We start from the raw sequence: 19,975 nt of genomic DNA, 5'->3' as shown, positions 1-19,975 counted from the left end.
TCCTGTAAGCACGCTATAATCGGCCCTGGGGAACATGCATACTTTGTAGAGGTTATGTTCCCTTGTCTTCTTGGGAACAGTACCTTTTGCAGGACTGCATTAAGTTATCAGTTCTGAAGACAAGCAAAGAGAATGTTAATAGATCTATAGTGTCGTTCCTCTCAGATGGAAACGCGGGCAAAATAGGTACAATTCCTACACTCATTCCAAAGAAATGAAAGCATACCACATAGGTAGAACATTTTAGCAGTAATTTCAATGTAACTGCAAATTTATTTTATATTTCTAATATCTCTGCAAAAGGTACAATTTCTGAAAGCCAGACTCTCAGTTCCATTACATTAAAAAAAACTTTATAAAAAAATTCTCATAAAACATAAAAGAGAATGTGATGATGATAATAAAACATTCGAGGGTAAGATACAGTGTAATGTTAAGATCATGTGACCATCCCAGGAACAGGTAGTCTATCCTGAGCATGTACTCTTTCCAAGGAGGATAACAAGCACATCAACACTTCAAAATAGGATTCCATCCGTTGGCAGAGAAATCCCCGTGCTTTAAAATAAATGTCAATTGCAATGTATAATATTCATTAAAAATCAGGAAGCTGGCTGGCAGTAGAGAAATATTATCAGAAATTTGCTCCCCTGGATGCTTGGACAGACCAGGGGCATTGGCATTGGAAATCGCTCCAAAAGATGACTGTTGATTTATTGCACCACCAGAGCAGGTTATGTGCATGATACATACGTTTGTGGGTACATTATATCCATGTATTCATATTTCTACAGTAGAAATAATTCACATAATGTATTTCAGAGATAAAAGAACAATCACAGCTTTCCAGTCTGTCTGAAAGACATTTTGAGGTCATACCAAATGTGAGCTCCATTTACTATTCTAACATTTCCTATTTCTTAAATTACAAAGTAGTATGTACCATACACAAAAGTGTGCATACACTTACAAACAAGTGTTTGGGAAAGGTAACATTCAATGAGCTCGAAAATATTTAAGCCATATTCAACAGATTAAATGAAACTAGGATCGACACATAGAACATATCTTCAAAAACAAAAAAATTAGTGTGGGTAATATAAAATTATAAGACCAATAAAGGCCAATTAGAACAGGGCAGGCTTTACACGTAGTAAATGCTGATACCATTTACAGGTTTACAAACCGGAAATCCCTGTTCTTTCAGAGTCGATTAAAAAATGTCAAGCTGGCCGGGAAAATGCAAAATCACAAAAACTAATAATAATTTAAAAAGCAAGCAAAATGGTAGTGGTGTGGGATTCTAATGGACAGCTGGCTTCTGCATCAATATATCTGTTGTGCACGTGACACACATCTTCTATGTTGGCACTTACAGTGGAAACACAAAGTAAACTAAAATGGGTCTTACAAAGTGCCCCATATTTCCTTGCAAGTATATCAAGACGTTTCAAATTACCCCTAAAACAATTTCGTTTGCAAGGATGAGTGACCATAATAGCTTGAGACTTTAACTGGACATAGCATCTGATGCATCTAAGCATTGAAACCATATAGTGCTCGGCTAGAAAATGCTACCATTGCCACTAAAGACTTAATGCATATGGCCCATCTCTCGAAGGAAGCCACATTTATGGAAACATAGTAAAAAAAAAACAATACCAACTGTAAGGCTCACTAGCCCAGTTAGCAGCTGAGGATTTGCAAGTGCTGTCACGTACTAAATAAAAGAGCAACATAAAAAGATCTAAAACATTTTTTTAACCATCATTTGAACTACTGAGCCTGGGGTATGCTCAAGAAAGTGATGAAGGGTACATTAGGTAATACATGGTATCCTCACTAAACCTCAATTCAGGTTTCTTGAAATCTCTTGAGGCACACAAGCATGAACAGGCCAGAACATAGTTATATATAAGGCAAATTTCTTATCACACTATATTTGGTCAGTTGCCATTTTTGATGGAACAACCATGGAGCTAAAACATATATGTGCTTGAATTATCAAAACACAATCAGGAACCACCATCTCCTATGGTGTGGAACACATACATTTTGTATCAGTTATTTTAAAAGCTTTATTTAACCTGTGGATATTGGAATATCAGAGGATTTCAAAACTCTTGGCAAGATACCAGGCATCTGGTACTGAGCACTTTCTAATAATATTTAAATATTCACATCACGCACAAGAGCAGCTGCGCAAACTGCAATATTCTAGAAAACGATTCCTAAAATGAACCTCTACTGAGACCCAAGCAGAAGATGTCAATAAATATCTTGCATATATGTCAAACCAGTCTTCAAACAAAACCTTTCATCCAACTAAACAAGTCGGAAACTAACGCAAAACAAAAAGTGTAAGCTTTCTCTTACAATACTGATAAAAAATATTTTTGGCTGAGAACATCCCATTTATTTATTTTTAAGCCTTTATAAAATAGATGGCAAAGTAAGAAATCAAACAGAGAAATAAAATACACATGTGTATATGAGACTGCTGGCTCAGCTGGGTGTATAAATGGACTGTACAGCATTCTCGTTCCAAAGTAAAGGCAAAAATGTCCAAGATCTCTTGGTGAAGAAGGGCATCAAAGAAGGATACATTCTACTTAACATCACTCACAATTAAACAGTGCATTAATCGTAACAAAAGCCAGATGGTAAGTGAGCAATAGAGTCATAAGGTTCCATAGATGTAGCCGAATGCACATTTTTCACTCATCTATACAAGGATGAAAGCATATAAGCTCAAACTGTGCGTAGGTTTGTTTATACTTTATTTCATTCCCAAGACTCTCCGAAAGGGCCGAAACTGGTAACAATGGAGTTGACTGACAGAAGATGGTGGTATCGACAGATGTCAATCTTCAGGAGCTGTGCGTCTGGCTTGTCTAAGGTTTACTAGTCCTATGATCATGTTTAGGTTATTCCTTTGCTTCAAGGAAAAGGGTTTCCTGAGGATACAGCTTTAAGTCCATCAGTGACTTATTAGGATCGTACTGCGACACCTGGAAAACAAAGCACACGTGTTCAGAAAATTAGAAAACTACTATATAGCACATGAAAAAAAAGTACAGCTTGGTAAGGATTATAGCCCGTTCAAGCATAACTGGAGCATGAAAGGACATTTTCAAGAACCCTTGTTGTTAAGCCTCAGTGAACTGCATCAGCGGCTCTAGCACGCTTGAAAAGCATGCGCCCTGAATAAGAAGCAGCCATCATCAGGAATGCTGGTGAGAGGGCCCCATCTTCTGACTGATCCTCAGTGCAGGGCAGATTATTGGTGAGCAGGCCAGGGTGATGATACCTCCGGTATGCCACCAGACCATCTAACTAATACATACAAAAGTTTCAGTTTTCAGAAGGCAGCAGGGACACAAAGGGTCTCTTTGACCTGCTGCCGCCCCTAGAACGTGAACTTAGCTTTGGCTGTACCCACTTTGTCCGTTTTATTACTTGGTTTACTTCAGGATTTTCAGGATTGTTTCCGATTAGTGTGTGTTAAATTGGTTCATTGTAAATTGTGCACACAATATTAGCTAAGTTGTGTCATGTAGGCTTCCTCTCAATGTCGCATTGCAAACTTTGTCACAGAGAGTGATTTATTGTATTTTATATGGATACTATATATTGTGGTGCATTCCGTAACATGTAATTTAAAAAATATATATGCTTTTCTTGTGGTAGCCTATTCTGGTGCACAATGAGAGGCAGGAATAAACTTATTATAATAACCATTTCCTCATATCAGCTTTATTAGTAACAACTGTCAATACATAAATAAATGTTTGTGTTCATTGGTTTCTGACCACAACCATATGGTGAAAAACAAACATGAAAAGTTTAAGAAAGTAGCTCAATCTCAGAAGGAATGCTGACGGCTTTGACTAAGTATATTTGAATTTCTTTCTCTGTGGAAGTAGTGAGGAATCAGTAATACTAGTACACAGAAGTACAATTTTGTTAAAGGAGCAATAATTGAACCTGTTTCAACCTTTTAGAAATCTGGATCTCCTTAAATAACTCCACTGAAATTGATCTCCATACAAACCCAACTTTCATAACGTAACTGCTGCACCACTAGTAACTCTTGCCACATATTGAGGCTCTGCAATTAAGGCCACAAAGTCACACCATCTACTTTATCAAAGACTCCTTCAACTCAACGGCGCACCAATATATGTTCTATGTTGTCTCAACTGAGCTCAGGATTGTTGATGAAAAAGAATACAACTATGGTCCATGGTGTTATGCCCACTACTAAGCCACCCTCCCGTTAAAGGGATTATACTGTGTTAGACCCAGCTTTCTAGCTACTGACAAATGATCTTGGCAAACACTTTTGGAAACAATGTTCAGTAAGCAAATCAATCAATAAATAATTGACTGAATCGTCCCGAATTCCTTTTTTTTGCATTGGCTTAAAATGGGGCCATTCCAGGAATTTGGCCTTTCACTATTTAATATATACTGACATAACAGCACCAAGAAATCACCCCACCAGACGACTGATTTTTTTTTTTAAGTAATTCAGGAATTCAGTGTAGCTCTGCTGCTTAAGAATTATTTCAGAAATTACTCTTTCTTATATCTTACCTATTTATTAAACATAGTCATTTTTTATCAACAACATGCAAAGGAGTTATTTGTAACGGACTAGAGGGAGGGCTGAATTGTTGGCGCAAGAAAGAAACCCAGGAATATTGTGAAATAACACATTCCAGTGAATTTGTATTGGAACCAAAGTAGCCAGAACCATACACCAGAAAGCCTTAGAATCCCTTCTTTTGATATTTTATCTCTGAATAATTCATGTTATTTTAGTTTTCTCCATTTAATAAGCACTTTATAAACTGTCTTGCTTCTTCTAAGGACTTTAAATAGTTCTCCAGACTTCCCCCAACCTTATTCTATTTTGTAGAATAAGGCATTTGCTAAACAACAATCTTTTTCGAACCAGTGTATTTTACAGGATAGTCAGAAGTTAGGAGAATTTACAGAAGACTGTGAGGCGTACCAAGGAGGGATACAATCTCTTTAGAAACAAAAACCTCTAAGCCTTTAAAAACTGGTCACTATTTCTATTTGTACAGGCTGCGACATTTAGGGATTTACAACTTTTAATCAGTTACATTTTCTACAGGGAAACTCTTGTATTACTATGATGTGGGAAGAAAACATCCCCAGGAAGGCACACAGAGCACGTATTTTCTACTTTGGAACACAGAAAAAGAAAGCTTAAAGGATAATGGTCTCAACTGTCCAAAATTAGTAACTGCAATTTTGAAATTCTGTAAACATACTCAATAGAAACACATATGAGATCAATGGTAGTTTTGGGGGTACCCCTAGTAAAAGTTTGCAGAGAAGTCCAAAGAGGAACGACCATTGGGGCTAATGAGGATGTGCTGAACAAAAGTCAAACCCAATTGACAGCACTATGAAGACATTTATTTACCAACAAGCATTCCCCACGAAGTAAGCGTCTAAGACCACTGATTGGATCTAGTGAAAATAGTCAGACTCAATCTGGAGATTCAAGCACCCCAGATCATTATCAAAGAATTGGGAAAATATACCACATTATGTAGATATAGATTGAATTTAGTTAATGTATGGTTCCATAATTAACGGCAATTATCTACTCCATAAATATTAATTACAACAAGGGAAAAGTTGATATTATAACTTTCATGAAAGACAATACCACAAGCTAAAAACTCATCACATGAGATGTCCAAGGGAAAACATCTGAAATCCTTGTAAAAACGAATGTGAGTAGGCCTCCTGATGCACACCCCTGAAAACTGTTTTTAGTTTTTTTTTTTGTAAACGCTATAATAAGAGTCTATTCAGTAAACGTCACTCCTGGAAGTACAGGAGAAATATTTATTTTAACCTTTGGGTGTGTTATGTTGTATTCCTTTTACTCTAAAACAATTGCTCTAAAACGTATCTTTCAGTGATTGGTTAACATCATTCAATTACTTTAAAGGGATATGCAGGTAATACAGCATCGTCACATCAGTGTACAAACAAATGGGTACTTGGTTACAGTTGTGGGGGATTGCTGAGTAACTGGATGCTGTCTAGAGAGAGAGGGAATATCTATTTATTCCTTTTGCTTCTAACGGACAACACTGGATATTTTAGTGCATGATACGATAAATTATACTTTTTTGGGTATACATTTTTATTAGCATTGGTAACATTCTAGAGATCATTTGTCTGACATCGGTCAGGCCATATAATGATACACAGTAAACACCCAAAACGTTCCACCTCTAAGGTGGCAGAAATAATTGCGCTTCATCACCACCATCGCTCCCCAACCATGCAGTACACATCTCAGCCTACACGCCAGGGGTACCATCGCCAGCACAAAACGCAGTGGCCAGACCTGTCTAGCCCCCCCTAAATAGGGAGAATCACTACGACACCGTCCCTCCAATATGCACACTCGCCAATGGGCCATTATGCAGCAATTACACCCACTGGAGATAAGGGTCTCTGGATCCCATGGCCCTCAGTACTTGCCACAAATACTCTCAAGCCACCAAATCAAATGCTTGTTTTATGTCCAACAAGGCCAGAGCGTATTTGTACTCGGTCAGTAAGGGCGCATCTAGAGCCAATGAGAGGCAACATAAGTTACACAGTGTTCCGAAGGGGGATAAAGCCGCATTGGTCCTCGAGTATCATTGAGAGGACATGGTGTAGTTGCCTGGCCCCAAGGATCTTGCTGAGGATCTTCACATCCAAGTTTAGCATTGGGAGTGAGCGGTAAGATGCCATTTTCATCATATCCTTATGGACTCTGGTAACACGCCTCTAGCACAGGCTTCATTATAAACGGCCAAAAGCCGATCAGCAAATTTCCCCCACCCTGGATTCGTATAGCTTGACCGGCAATTCATCCCCTCCCAGGGCCTTGCAGTGTTCATGGCCCTAATTGCCACCATAATCTCAGCCTTATCTATAGGGGCATCTAGTTCCCTCGGTCCTCTTCGGTAAGGCATGCAAGACGGGAGCACAGACAGATACTCTGCCACATCTCCCATACAGCCAGACGCCCGGGCTGCAAATACTCCCCGCAAGTGTGCCACAAAACACTGCAGTGATTGCTTGCTGAGTCTGCACCACTGTTCAGTGTGCACCCCTGAATCCTGGGAGCCTCATTCCTAAGGAGGGTGGCTAGCATCAAGCCCACCATATCTCCCTCCACTTGAGCCTCTGTCTAAATGCAATCTGGACAAAACTGTCCTGCAGATCCCAAGCTTCCAACAGTTTACCCTTCCATTCTTGCAGTATCTCTGGGTTCTCCACTATGGTGCTTTCGAAGTCACTCAATGGTTTCTCCTGCACATCTATGTTCCTCAAAAGCTGCTGAAAAACCCCAAAGGTGGTTTTCAAACACTACCCCTCGTAACAACACTTTCGTTGCTCTATATTCTGTGCCAATTTTCATTAAAATAATGGTCCAGCACCTCTAAAATCACGTGCATGGACCCCTTGAGGTCCGCCAGCTCCTCAATCTTCATCCTCCACAGCGAGATCCTCAGGGCCTGTATACCCACAGTGTAAGTTATCAGCAATGGAGAATGATCAAACAATTATCACGCCATATATGGGAACTCAGATACATTATGAACCATACCCCTCGACACCAGGCAGTAGTCGAGCCTACTATGAGTCCCCATGGCGTGGTGTAACAGGAATAGGACCGTAACCCAAGGTATTGTTCCCTCCAAACATCATGTAACCCAAATGCATTCATAACTTCATTCAACGCCCCAGTCATCCCCGGCTTAGTGTCAGCCCTATGGAGAGAGTGGTCCATAGTCCCATCAAGCACACAATTAAAATCAACTGCAAACAGCAGTTCCACCCCCAGATAGGGCGCCATTGTGCCAATCACCATACCGAAAAATCCTGAGTCATCCAGATTGGGAGAGTACACATTTATATAACAAAGTTCACTGTCATTAAGAGCGCAATACAATACCACAAATCGCCCCTCAACCTCTACATTCACCTCTTTCGTGCTAAATGGCACTCCAAGTGCCGCCCAGATCAATGCACCTCTAGCTTAACCTGAATAGGAGGTAACAAATATATGGACTCTCTACCGGCACCTCAAATATCCAATGCAGTTCCCCACACATGCGTTTCCTGCAAAAACACTATTGAGACCCCATAGGGTCAGAGAAAGGAGTACATCATATAGCGTTTTGTCAATTGACCCAGGCCCTGCACATTCCACGTCTAGAAATAATTTCCTATTAGGATCCATCTAGTGTCATGCATCACAACTTCCTCCCCAGTCATCACCTGCCATCCACTCAACGCATCAGGCTGACATATATCGTCACCAACATAACCCCTTAGCTTTCCACTGTAGAGCACATCTAGTCCACACAACTGAGACCAAAACAACCACAAGTCCCCCAGAAACTCCCCCCAACCCACAGGAAGTGAACCCAAACAGCGGCCCGCAACCAGCAGGCCTACAATCAGCGTCCTCGTGTGTAATGTGCAGAAAGCATACCATTTCCTAGGAGTGGCAAGGCCCACAAGGCACTCAAACCTCCTCCAAGGGACTCTCGTACTCACTGGCTTCTGGCTTAGTTACTGATTAAGCATGTCGGTAGTCCCAGGATATTGACTCACAGCTGCTCCTCTCCTGCCCCGGTGGGAGGATATCTGCAGACTCTCCAAGTGTAGTTGTTGGCCTATGCAGGACCAGAATGACAACGTGGAAGTACCAGAAGTTTGAAAGCCCTCCAGCCCAATCAAGGCCAGAAATATGCATTCCAATGCAGATATCCTGTCCGTGTGTTTACTCCACACCAGCCTTTCACTCTCAGTGCAACTTCCCAGTTAATGTTTACATGCAAGAGTCAATCCTGTCAGTCTGCCTACTCTTCTCCGCGCTTTTGTACTTCGCCCAGGTCTGTGCTATCACTTAGGGAATCTGGATCTCCCCTCTGCATCAGAAAGTATTCACTGGTGTCAGGGATACAGTTGGCCATCTGGGCATATCACAATACTACCCCCTTGAAGAGCTCCACTCATTTCTAAGGAGCCCATAGTGTGACTCTAAATGTGCACATTTCCAGTTGGGACCCTTAGCAGGTCGGGTTTGATCCAAAGTCCACCTAGGTGTCATTCCCCCCAAAGGGTGCACCCAGTCCCCAGCTTCTCTGGGAATGGTAAAGAAAAATACGTTGCCATAATGGTGAACTCGCAAATTTGCTGGGAACCTCAGTCTATAACAAATGTGTAGTCTCTAATATAAAAGACATCTCAGGCTTTATAAGAACCATACAGAAAATCATATGGGAGGAGAACTTTATGCTCATTACCCTAGATAACATGAGTTTATATACATGTGTATCACATATATAGGGATTTCAGGCAGTGGAGTCATTTCTGAAGGAAAGACCTCTTAAATTTCAAGAACATAATGTGATGATTCTCCAATTGATATCATTTTGCCTAAATAATAATATTTTTCTATCCGCAGGGCAACTGTATTTGCAAAAATAAGGAACCACAATGGGCACGTGCTTCACCCCAGTTATGCAAACCTGTTTGTTGGCCAGTGGGAGAAACGTGGCCTGGGCCGAGTCCAATGATCAGTGGGTGGACAAGGTGGTCCTATGGGCCACATATATAGACAATGTATTAATTGTATGGTGAGGGTCACTGCAAGAAGCTGGAAAAAATACATAGCAGTGTTAAACGATAATCTGAACCTGCGGTTCACAAACGGCATAAGGAGCACTGAAGTTGCGTTCTTAGACCTTTTGCTGTATACTGAAAAGAGTCAACTGATGACACAATTATATCGTAAACCCTCTGTGGGAAATTCGATATTACATGCAATGAGCCAACACCCACGCAATCTAGTCAACATCATCCCTTATGGGGAGTATTACAGTGGAAGTGCAACTGCTTCACATCGCAGAGTTTTGAACAAGCAAAAATAGAGGCAACACAAAGATTCGAGAAAAGAGGATATTAAAATAAAAGTTGTGAGAGAAGCTTCAAACAAAGGTCCAGGCAGTTGAAAGCAAGACTTGTTGATCCAAATACCCAAAGATCAGGGAGGCAAGTCAGTAACCAGATTAATCTTAGACTTATCTGCTGACTCCCAAGAAATTCTTAATATAGTGCAGAAACATTGGGGTATCTACCGTAAAATTCCACAATGGGCCCCACCTGGCCTCCAAAACCTAATTCACTTACAAGAGGAGTACCTGTTTGAAAGATCTATTGGTTCACACTCATTACACAGAAAAAAGAATGGAAAAGCCTAGAGTGACTAGCTTCTTCCCTTGCACAAGATGCAAGACTTGCACAAAAAAGTAAGAAGGTGAAAGACTATCCAGCCCCAGGCAGTAAAGATACTAACCTGATTACCAAGCTATTAAAGATCAATACTAACTATGTGGCTTACTGTTTACTATGCTCATGTGACTTATTGTACGTGGGAAGTACAGTACATGAGGCGAAAAAGTGGGTTCTAGAACACACACTTGCCATACCCAACAGAAACGAAACCTTATCTGGTGGCATGACATTTTGCCTTAGGGACTAAAGCAATTGTAGCCTTCTGCGTTTTATCTGTGTACAATAAGTCCCTATAACGGAAAGAGGAGGAGACTGAGTGTGAGCCCTTAGAAGGCTGGAATCGAGATACATCATCAAAATGAGAAATGAGTGCCTTTTGGCCTCAACAGCTACGAAAAAGTATGGACCCATATAGGTTAAACATATGAGATGAATAAGGAGCAAGCAGAGTCATTCACCTATCCATCGTAGTAGGGATAACCAGTATGGGGGGGTCAAGCCCTAGCAGTATAATATATGGAGCACTTAGTCAATTTAGGAGGTACGAATTAGCATTGCCACGTTAAATAAAAATTCTAGCTAGATCATGTAAGAATACAAATTGGGGAGGAAATTTGTCTTTTGACCCTGTACCACGACACATTAGTATAGCAAAGATTGCTCCAACCATATGAGTAGTGGCAATGAGTATAGCGGTCAGGTCACAATCTGGAAATATAGAGCACATAGTCACTTTAGTAGATTTTAATAAGCACTGTCACTTTATAAGAAACTAGATCAGTCATCCGTTAGTATAAGTACTAGTGAGGAAATTTATCAAATATTGTACTGGTATTAAATATCAGCATATTTGAAGTAATCCTGATAAGCACAGTGTCACTTTATTGGAAGGAGATGTCATATAGGACAATGATACATTAAAGCTACCTTTGCCCATTCAGGACACAATAATGGTGCAATCTGTGGATATAGCAAGGCACTTAATTTCATATTTGATTTTCATACAGTAACATTTGTTTCATAGTTTCGCAAGTTTTATGTGATTTGTAGATTCAAGAAATGAAATATTTAAGTATATAATGAACAATTTAATGTTTTCGCATTGACTCCTACATTCCCCTTCAGGGCAAAATGAACAACATCATGAACAATTATCTTTATTATAATGAATGGTTTAAGTAGAATGAATTTGATGATCATTAATCTAATGTTGTTGTTGCGCCGTACAGCATGAACTTACAACAAACTGGTGCACATAAAACTAGTTTACCATGAGACGTGAAATGTATGTTGTGAGCAGGGGCGGCCGACACGGCTTGCAGGTGGGGGGTTCAGGTGCGCGGAGGAGGGGGTGTGGGCTGCTTTAGAAGAAGAAAAAATAACACTTACATTGCTGCTGCCACTGCTGGGTCCCGCGTCTTCTCTCCTGCTTGCCTGTGTCCGACTCCAGGTCGGAACAGGAAGCAGGCAGCCAGACTCCCACCCCGACGTCAATCACAACGCTGTAATGCAGCGTTGCAATTGGTCTGAGCGCTGTGACATGGTGCTCAGGCCAGGGGCTGTGGGGGTGGGCATGTTCTCCATGCAGGCGGTAATGCAGCCTGCATGAAGAACAGGGATGTGCGCATGACTGTTTTGGGAGGGTCGAGAGGGCCGACCAAACAGTTAGTGCGCACAGCAGTGTTCTACCACTCCTCCCCTGCAGCTCCGACCCGCCCCCACACGCACTGTCTCAACAAGAGGACAAAATAAAATGATAACATTCCGTTATTATCATTTTATTTTTTCCTTTCTTTTGCTGCTTCTTGGCAGTGGGGTGACGATCCTCCGCCTTAGAAGAGGAGACGCCACTGGTTGTGAGGTAAGGATAACACCTCTCCAAGATGACGGCACCAGTAAAATGCTTGTTACACTAAATACCAATAGAGTCTTCTGTCTGTCTATAGTGATTATACGTATGCCGCCCAGTCCGATGTATATTGGTTAAAAGCATCTACGATACAAGAGACATTGATATTGACAAAGGCCGGTGAAGCCGAAACATGTCTGCCAGTTTTGTTTGTGGTTTTCTTAATAAATTGTTTCTAAAAGGACTCCAGAGTGCGCAATAATTTGGGAGGTTTGCAGAATATATACATACAAATGTGTGTGTTTGTATATTATATATATATATATATATAACAAAGCAAAATACTTGAATGTAAATATCCTGGAATTGTAAAGGACACAAAAAATGACAATTTGATTCTGGTGTACTGCGCTGAAATGGAACGCTGCATCAGGGTTTATCTGGACAGCAAGAATCTGAATGCATAATACGTTGTATTTTGTTACAGCTGCAGTACAGTCCTATAAAGCCTTTCATTTGAAGTGTTTCCATTAGTAGGTCAAATTGGCTGTGTGCAAAAAGCCCCTCCAGTTGCTACGTTTCCAGTCCTAGGATGCTAAGTGAGCAGAGGTAGGCAAGTCTTTCCTTGAATAAACTCAACTGCACTTAGTTTGCACACTGGAGCCGAAGTGAGACCTCTAGAGCACCAAGCATAGGCTGTAACACACATTTGAGGCAAGAAGCTGCATTTTCTTCTCTGTTCACTTCAAGACTGCATCTAATTCGATATATTCTTTTCAAATCCCAGCCCTCCTGGACTAAATAAGGAAGAAGGTGAAAAGACTGGCTCGTTCCTGGCTGGGGAGAACGGCTGCCTTAATGAACATTCACCCTGCAGACTGTAACCAGATGGAAACATACGAAGCACTCGCGTCTAATTAATGATCCACACCCTAATGAAAACTCCTGGGCTCGCAAAGGCTGCTTGTTAGATAACAATGACGAAAGATGTGCTTTTGACAATTCCCTTCCACTTCAGAGATTCGAAGGTGTATGCAGCGCGCAGAGCAAGGGTGTGGGCCTGTTTTCAACACGCCTTCTGTTTCCCCGCTCGCCCAGGGACATCCGAGTTTGCAAATGTTTACACCATTACCCAATTAACCAACAATACGGTATCTGCATCTGTCAACAAACAAGAATGCTGTTGCTTTCTTCACGCCCTGGCCCTTTCTGTTCAGATGGCTCATCATCATACTTAATTAGCATGCCATAATCGACGTATGCGGTGTGTGGGTTGTTTCCACCCACGCACAAGCCCTGTTAACCACACGCCTCTGATCTGAAGAAATGCTTTAATTGAGGTGAGGACCAAAGAGGGTGCAAAGGACGAGTATTGCTTTAAAAAGCGGGTCACACCGAACACAGGCTGGAGGGAAACACGAGAAGACAAGTCTTGGACTCCAGCATGTGAATGACAGATGTAGACTCCGACACTATTGTAAAATATTACAGTAAACCACCCTAAAACATTGCTTTTCACGTCACTTAGCGTTTACCAAAATGTTACACACAGACTTTCAAGAATAATTTGAAAAATCACAACATAAAACGAGCATCGATATATTTTTTTCTGCAGATATGGAAAAAGAAAAAACGTTAAGCAATACAGTGACAAGTCGAAAAGAAAATCGTGAGAATAGGGTTTAGAAGTTATGAAGCATTAAGGGGACAAGAGGCAACTTCGAATAAAGGAGAAAAGCAGCGATGAAGAGAAGGAGTGGACGAGAAAAAAGACAGTGGAGTGATACAGGGAAGGAAGAGAACATTTTAGAAAATGGGTTGAAGTAGTAATAATACAATAAACGGAGCAGGTAGATTTATTTAACCTGATAAGGGAAAACAATGTGACAATGGAGGGAAGTACGAACAATAAATTAAAGGAGCCAGCAGTTTCCAATGTGAAAATAGTGGATAAACATGAAAAGGGGGTAGTAGGAATAATCGTGCAAGGAAAGGGAGGAGTAAGGGGAAAAACAAAGAAAGAGGAAGGAGTGAAGTATTACGGATGCAGGAAAGGAAGGAGTGGGCACTTCATAGTAAAGTGAAAATATGCGGAAAAAGAAAAAAGGCCATAATGGGGTGAAGATGTAACAATGCAAGGAAGGGTGACAACCACAAATTTACAATGTGAAAAAGCCATCTTATCAGTCGGATAACTAGTTCTATATCATTTTTATGAGACGCCCTCTTGTGACCCTTTTTGAATTGCAAAAATCATGAGTCATGAAAGGGGTATCCCCTTCCTACTTACGAGTTGCAAAGGAATGTATCAAAGGTTTAAGACTGGGTCACTACCCACTGACACTTAGTGTTCCCTGAGTTGGGAAAGTAAATTATTTTCAAAGGTGAAGACGTCCCAGTGGTATAGCTTCTCCTTTGGGAATGGTGTATGTGCCCATAGCCAGCTCCCCCTCAATGTGAAGCTTTTCCATTGAAAGCAGCACCACTTCCTGAGAGTCTATTAAAAACAGGCATTTGCAATGCAATAGGTCTCGCATTTCTTTTTTTTTTTTTTTAGAGTTAGAGCTATTGGCGCTGCAATGTAAATGCTTTTAACTTAAGATCATTACAGCTTATTGAAAAGTTTAAATATGCAAAATAAAATCCATCCTTTAGGAGGGTGCGTTGTTTTGCTCATGTGATGATTTGCCTATGATGTCATGATTTGAGCACAGGATGTGCGATCTGGCCGCGGGCTTTTTAAAAGAAACACTTGTGAAACTGGAAGCAGATCTGCACCTTCCTGAAACTTCAGCAGTGATGTATAGATGTATTAACCTACAGACGGACAGGGAGGCATTAAGTCGACGCTGGTGCATAAAGCGCATGGGTGTGGCTGCGTAAGCACTGATCTCACTTTTTGGAGTGGCTGCATGTGAGAGTACAGCGAGTGGGCGTGACTGGAGTAAAGTCCATACCCTATAGTGCATGCACGAGTGCTGTGCTGTGCAAAACAAAGGCGCGTGCCACAGCATTAAATGTGGGACAGTGTGTGATATCGGTGCTATAGCAACTTGTTCCCCACGCATTTGCTGAATCTGCAAGTGATACCAATCAGTTTTGTGCACATTATTTTAAACCCTCAAATCGATCCTTTATTTCATAGGTCGCATGTGAATCATTATTTCTAAAAGTTAAGGCGCGCGGTTGCTTAAAGATAAAGCGAATAATTTAAAACTCTTACCAAGCATATAGCGCTACGGCCTGCCGTTAAGCGGGGAGAGAGTGATTTTAAAAGAGAAAGCTGGAACTGCACCGCCAGATCTCAAATGCATTGAACTGTCTTGAATTCTGACCATTTCTGTTCAAACTATCTGCGCAGCTCCTGTTATCGGCCTCACTCTGGACAAGTCTAACCAAATTATACATACACAAGACATAACTTACCTTTGCAATACAAGGAGTATCAGCTCAGAGGAAACAAGCCTTGAAGTTGTGACGCCCAAGTGGGCATTTTGCAAAGTAGGTTCGTTCCGCTGCGGACTTTGGCAGTGTGGCTGAAAGGCCACCAAATGTTTACCCAATTTGCAATATCAAGTGAGACACTTCACGTCATGTGCCACTCATTGGTTGCAGTTCATATCTTAGAAGAGCCCCATTGTAATTTATATAAGGCATACTACCCCTTACGAGGTGTCGAATTGCATTTTTGGTAAGTAGCACGCTACCCCGGAACCCAAAAGGTATTGGTGGTGAATTAGTATAGGGAAATATGAAATTAATTTGAGCTGGGGACATGGTATAGCCCCATTCTAATCCTGCCTCGATGGTCCCCTTTGTTTTAATAGTGCCTGATACTCGGAAATCATCAAAAGGCCTGAGCCTCCAGTACAGGGTTTGGACTGACCCTGAAAACAGATTTTCTAAAAAGAGACACTAGAAGGTCACAATTTGATCTGATGGCAAACGTATGCGCTGGAGCTCAAAACAAGCACACTGGGGGTATCACAGGAGCTATGTTGATGCCATCAAGGCAGAATATTGTGTGCTAAGAGAAGGGCAAGCAACCCCATGAGGTATCAAGGAGTTTCACATTGGGTCAGGACAGTAAACCTGTCCTCCTAGCAGTGTCACTGCTTCAGATGGTTTGCTTTCTTTGGAGTAGTCCGTGTCGTCACTCTTGTCTACTGGATCCACTGCTTAACTTCTGCTGTTCCTCGCTCTGGTTTATAGACTATACCATGGGTAAAGAATTAAACGCCTCGCAACGTCACCTGTTACACAGGCCCAACCTGCTTCGCTCCTGAAAAATTAATTCCAGAGGAGGACTAGCCAATCAGATTTTCTCAACAGGCCAGTTATGCGGAGGTCACCGAATCAACCCTAATTTACCTACAGCCCAGTCTGACTCTTCTTTTCACAGACAACTAAAAGCTTAGTTGATGCTGAAGTAGTAACAGAGCAAAAACCTAGAATTACAAAGCGGAGTGAGTGACACAAACACCAACAGCAAATGTTGCGTCATCTTCAGTGTCCCCAGGCTGATGGTAAAGCAGACTGTGCCCCAAGAGTGCCAGAGGAGGTTAATGCAGCTGATCAGCAACCAGATAGAAGATAATGCCAGAATTACAGGAAAAGGGTTAAACAAAGATTAAAAATGGTGCGAGGTTAGATCAGGGCATGCTGCGAATGCATGTAAAAGATAGAAAAAAAGATATATAAAAAAATGAAACAGACAGGAGAGGAAGGAGAACGTAATAGCAGGAGTAAGAAAGAAGAATGATACCCCCCGAACATGCAAGATCGTTCTGCGATCAATGTGCAGCCTCCATGTCCTGGGCTTGACTATGAGAAGGCTGACTGTCCCTTGCCCTTTCCTGGTAGGAAGGAGGGTGGTGGGGGAGAAATCCAGGACTAACAGTGCATCAACTAACGCAGCCGTGAAACAAGTGAAGAGGCACATTGCTACCTCTCCTGTTCACATACATAATTTACTTCGAGGGGGGCAGTCTTCACAAAGAGAAGATGGCAGTCTTGTGTGGCTGTGGATGGGGCAATCTGATTCACAAGGGTGGAAGGGAGACTCACGGGAGGGGGGGGGTTGGAGAAAAAGCAGCCTCTTGGGGAGCGGGGTTTAATGGAAGGAAAGCCATGCTCACGGGCGGTGAGAGGGAAAGCAGATTCACGGGGGCTGGAGGGAAAGGCAGACTTGCTGGAAGTTGAAGGTGAAGCCAGGCTCATGGGGGGGTTGAAGGAGAAGGCAGGCTCACGGGTATATGGGATGGGGAAGGCAGATTATCGGGGGGAGTAAAGGGGAATGCAGACTAACATGGGCGGTGAGGTGGAAGGCAGACTTGGGAGGGTGCAGACCCTGGAGTGGGGGGGGGGGGAGACAATCATGGGGATGGGGGATGTAAAGTGTGGAAGGAGGGCTTGTGCAGGGGAGGGAGGCAGATATGTGAGGGCGGGGGGAGAGGCGATCTTGGGTAGACAGACTCTTAGGAGAAGACACTATTATTAGGGGGGTGGTAGTCTCCGAGGCAAGGGCCGTTTAATGTTGAGATTCTCAAGGGCATGGTTCCTCGAGGAGTAGGCACCATCAAGGCAGCAAGTTTTGGTGCGTGGTGAGCAGTGACTGGTCTGGGAAGCAGTGTTTGTGGTGAGAGGGGCTCATCCTCACCCTCCAGCGAACTGGTGAAGCAAGGTCTCCTGCTGGCTTATGGTTCTTCTTAGCTCTTTCAGCCGGCCTCCCGTAAGTCATGCTCTTCTGAATGCTCGATCCTCGCTTCTTTGGGTCTACGCTACCTCTTCTTGCCGTTTTCCCTCAGTGTGAAACGGGCTCTTTCCAGCATCAACTAAAACGTCAATTGGGAGAGGCATGGCTTCTGACGCTAGAGGAGGTGAGCGCGCTGGGCAGTCTTTGTCGAACCCTGTTTACGACCAGACGCAGCTGGGCGCGGTCTGTGATGTATCGAGGGTGTGCTGGGCTGACCCTCATGAAACAAGCACTCACCGGATGCACTTCCAGGTAAGCACTGCATATAGGGACTTCATGCGGATCGCTGCTTGCTCCTGCAGAAATATTCCATTTGAGGGAACTTGTAAGAAGAGGTGGGACATGCGCCCACCATTAGCCATTTGCAGGCTACGATTCTTAAAAGACACAGGCAAAAACAAATCCAATGCCTGGGAGGAGTCAGACCCCCACAAAGTACCTACAACAGATCGCCTAACAGCACAAGTGCTGTATAGGCTCGGCCGAATAATGCTTTCCATTTGGGAATGTGAATGCAGGGATTGAGTTTTGCTGTCCCTTGCAGGTCACCATGAAACCTGCATTCGTAACCAATTGAAGGGGATTGCAAATAGCAACCTTCTGAATTAAGGCTAATTAGGGAGGTCATTCTACAACACCCTGTGAATAGGCATTTGCGATGCAATTTATTAGTACACCAAGGTCACCAAATTTTGATGCACAATCGTACTCGCTATAGTGGCCTGTCTGTTTAAACATCATAACCTAAATCCACCATCTCCTCATATCATTACCAACTTCTTAACACGGGACAGTAAGAGTGTTGCTCACAGAATAAAAAAATAAATATTTTAAAATAAAAAACGTTATCATCAAACACAACAAACCTATGTAGAATTCTAAAAATCAATTAGGTTTAATTACAATACCTGAAACCATTTTTTAAAAAACATGGGTGCCACATATCGGACAGGTCTATTAGTTATTTATTGTCCTATTTGGCAATGTTTGTCACGTTTGGAAAGAGGGCTCTTGTACATAAATGAGGGGGCATGATAATTTGCTCCTTAGAGAAGTCTCAAAGCGACAGTCTAAGCTGTAAGAGATGTCCACATTTTGACCACGTGTGAAACCAAGGTCTTCATCAGCACGTAGTCGGTGCCAATAGGTATGTAGTAATCATTCTGAGGAAGGTTTTTTTTAATTTAATAGTGTAGGTAGATATTCTAGTACGGTCAGGAGACATACTGAACTAAAAAATTATCATACAGGAGTAAAACAGAAAAAAACCAAGAGCAAGTTCAGAACTTGAAACTGGAGGACTCTTGGAGATGAATTCTGGTGTCGTTTCCACAAAGGTCCAGAGCAGTGGGACATAGTTTGCCTTCTTGCTGTCATTTGGTAAGTCAGGAAGTGGGATACAATTTGCCTGCTTGTAGTGGTTTAGAAATCAGGGGGCCACCCATCAATCGCTGTCTTCAAAGGACAACTCACCCTGGACACCAACCTCACCCCAAAAATCCAAAGATGGCCTTGTACTATCTCTCCCTTCTAAAGAAAGTGAAACTGTTTCTTCCACAAAGCAATGTCAGAAATTTTGTTAATGCCCTCGTACTCGCACCTGGAAAGCAATAATGCCCTGCTCCATGACCTACCAGACTTAATGAAAGGAAATACCAGTATTTGTAAAGCGCACAGCTACCTCTGAAGTGGTGTCCCGGCGCTGGGGGCCGTCGGGGAGATTAAGCGAGCTATTGCCCAAAGTCACATGGTGCTGGGCTAACCTGCCGCCGGCGCCCGGGATCGAACCGTGAACCCCATAGTCCGGAGTCAGGCATTTTGGCCGCTGCGCCACACCTCTTCCATTTTTTCAATGGAACACCCTTAAGGGCATCCAAAACACCGCTGCACTTCTCATCCAGGGCCTGAAGAAATATGATCCTATCACCTCTATCACCACTGAGAGATGTTCTCATACACATTTCGATTTTAGGAGGAGTTAGAGAGGTCTGGTTTTCATTGAGGACATTTGT

General features: G+C 42.3%; 1 protein-coding gene across 2 annotated transcripts in view; it reads right to left on the bottom strand.

The window, feature by feature from the left end:
• Positions 1-234: 234 nt before the first annotated feature.
• The window catches only part of FAF1 (Fas associated factor 1), a 1,868,643-nt gene continuing 1,848,902 nt past the window's right edge, over positions 235-19,975 (bottom strand). For both annotated transcript variants that reach the window (XM_085602652.1, XM_085602654.1), the window contains exon 19: positions 235-3,011. In XM_085602652.1, coding sequence (XP_085458778.1) covers positions 2,928-3,011 — 84 coding nt within the window. In that variant the 3' untranslated portion in view covers positions 235-2,927. The remainder of the gene's footprint in view (positions 3,012-19,975) is intronic.

Source organism: Triturus cristatus, chromosome 4_2, assembly GCF_964204655.1.
Source record: "Triturus cristatus chromosome 4_2, aTriCri1.1, whole genome shotgun sequence".
Taxonomy (NCBI): domain Eukaryota; kingdom Metazoa; phylum Chordata; class Amphibia; order Caudata; family Salamandridae; genus Triturus; species Triturus cristatus.
The sequence above is the reverse complement of the archived record's forward strand: the minus strand, read 5'-3'. Positions and strand labels throughout refer to the sequence as shown.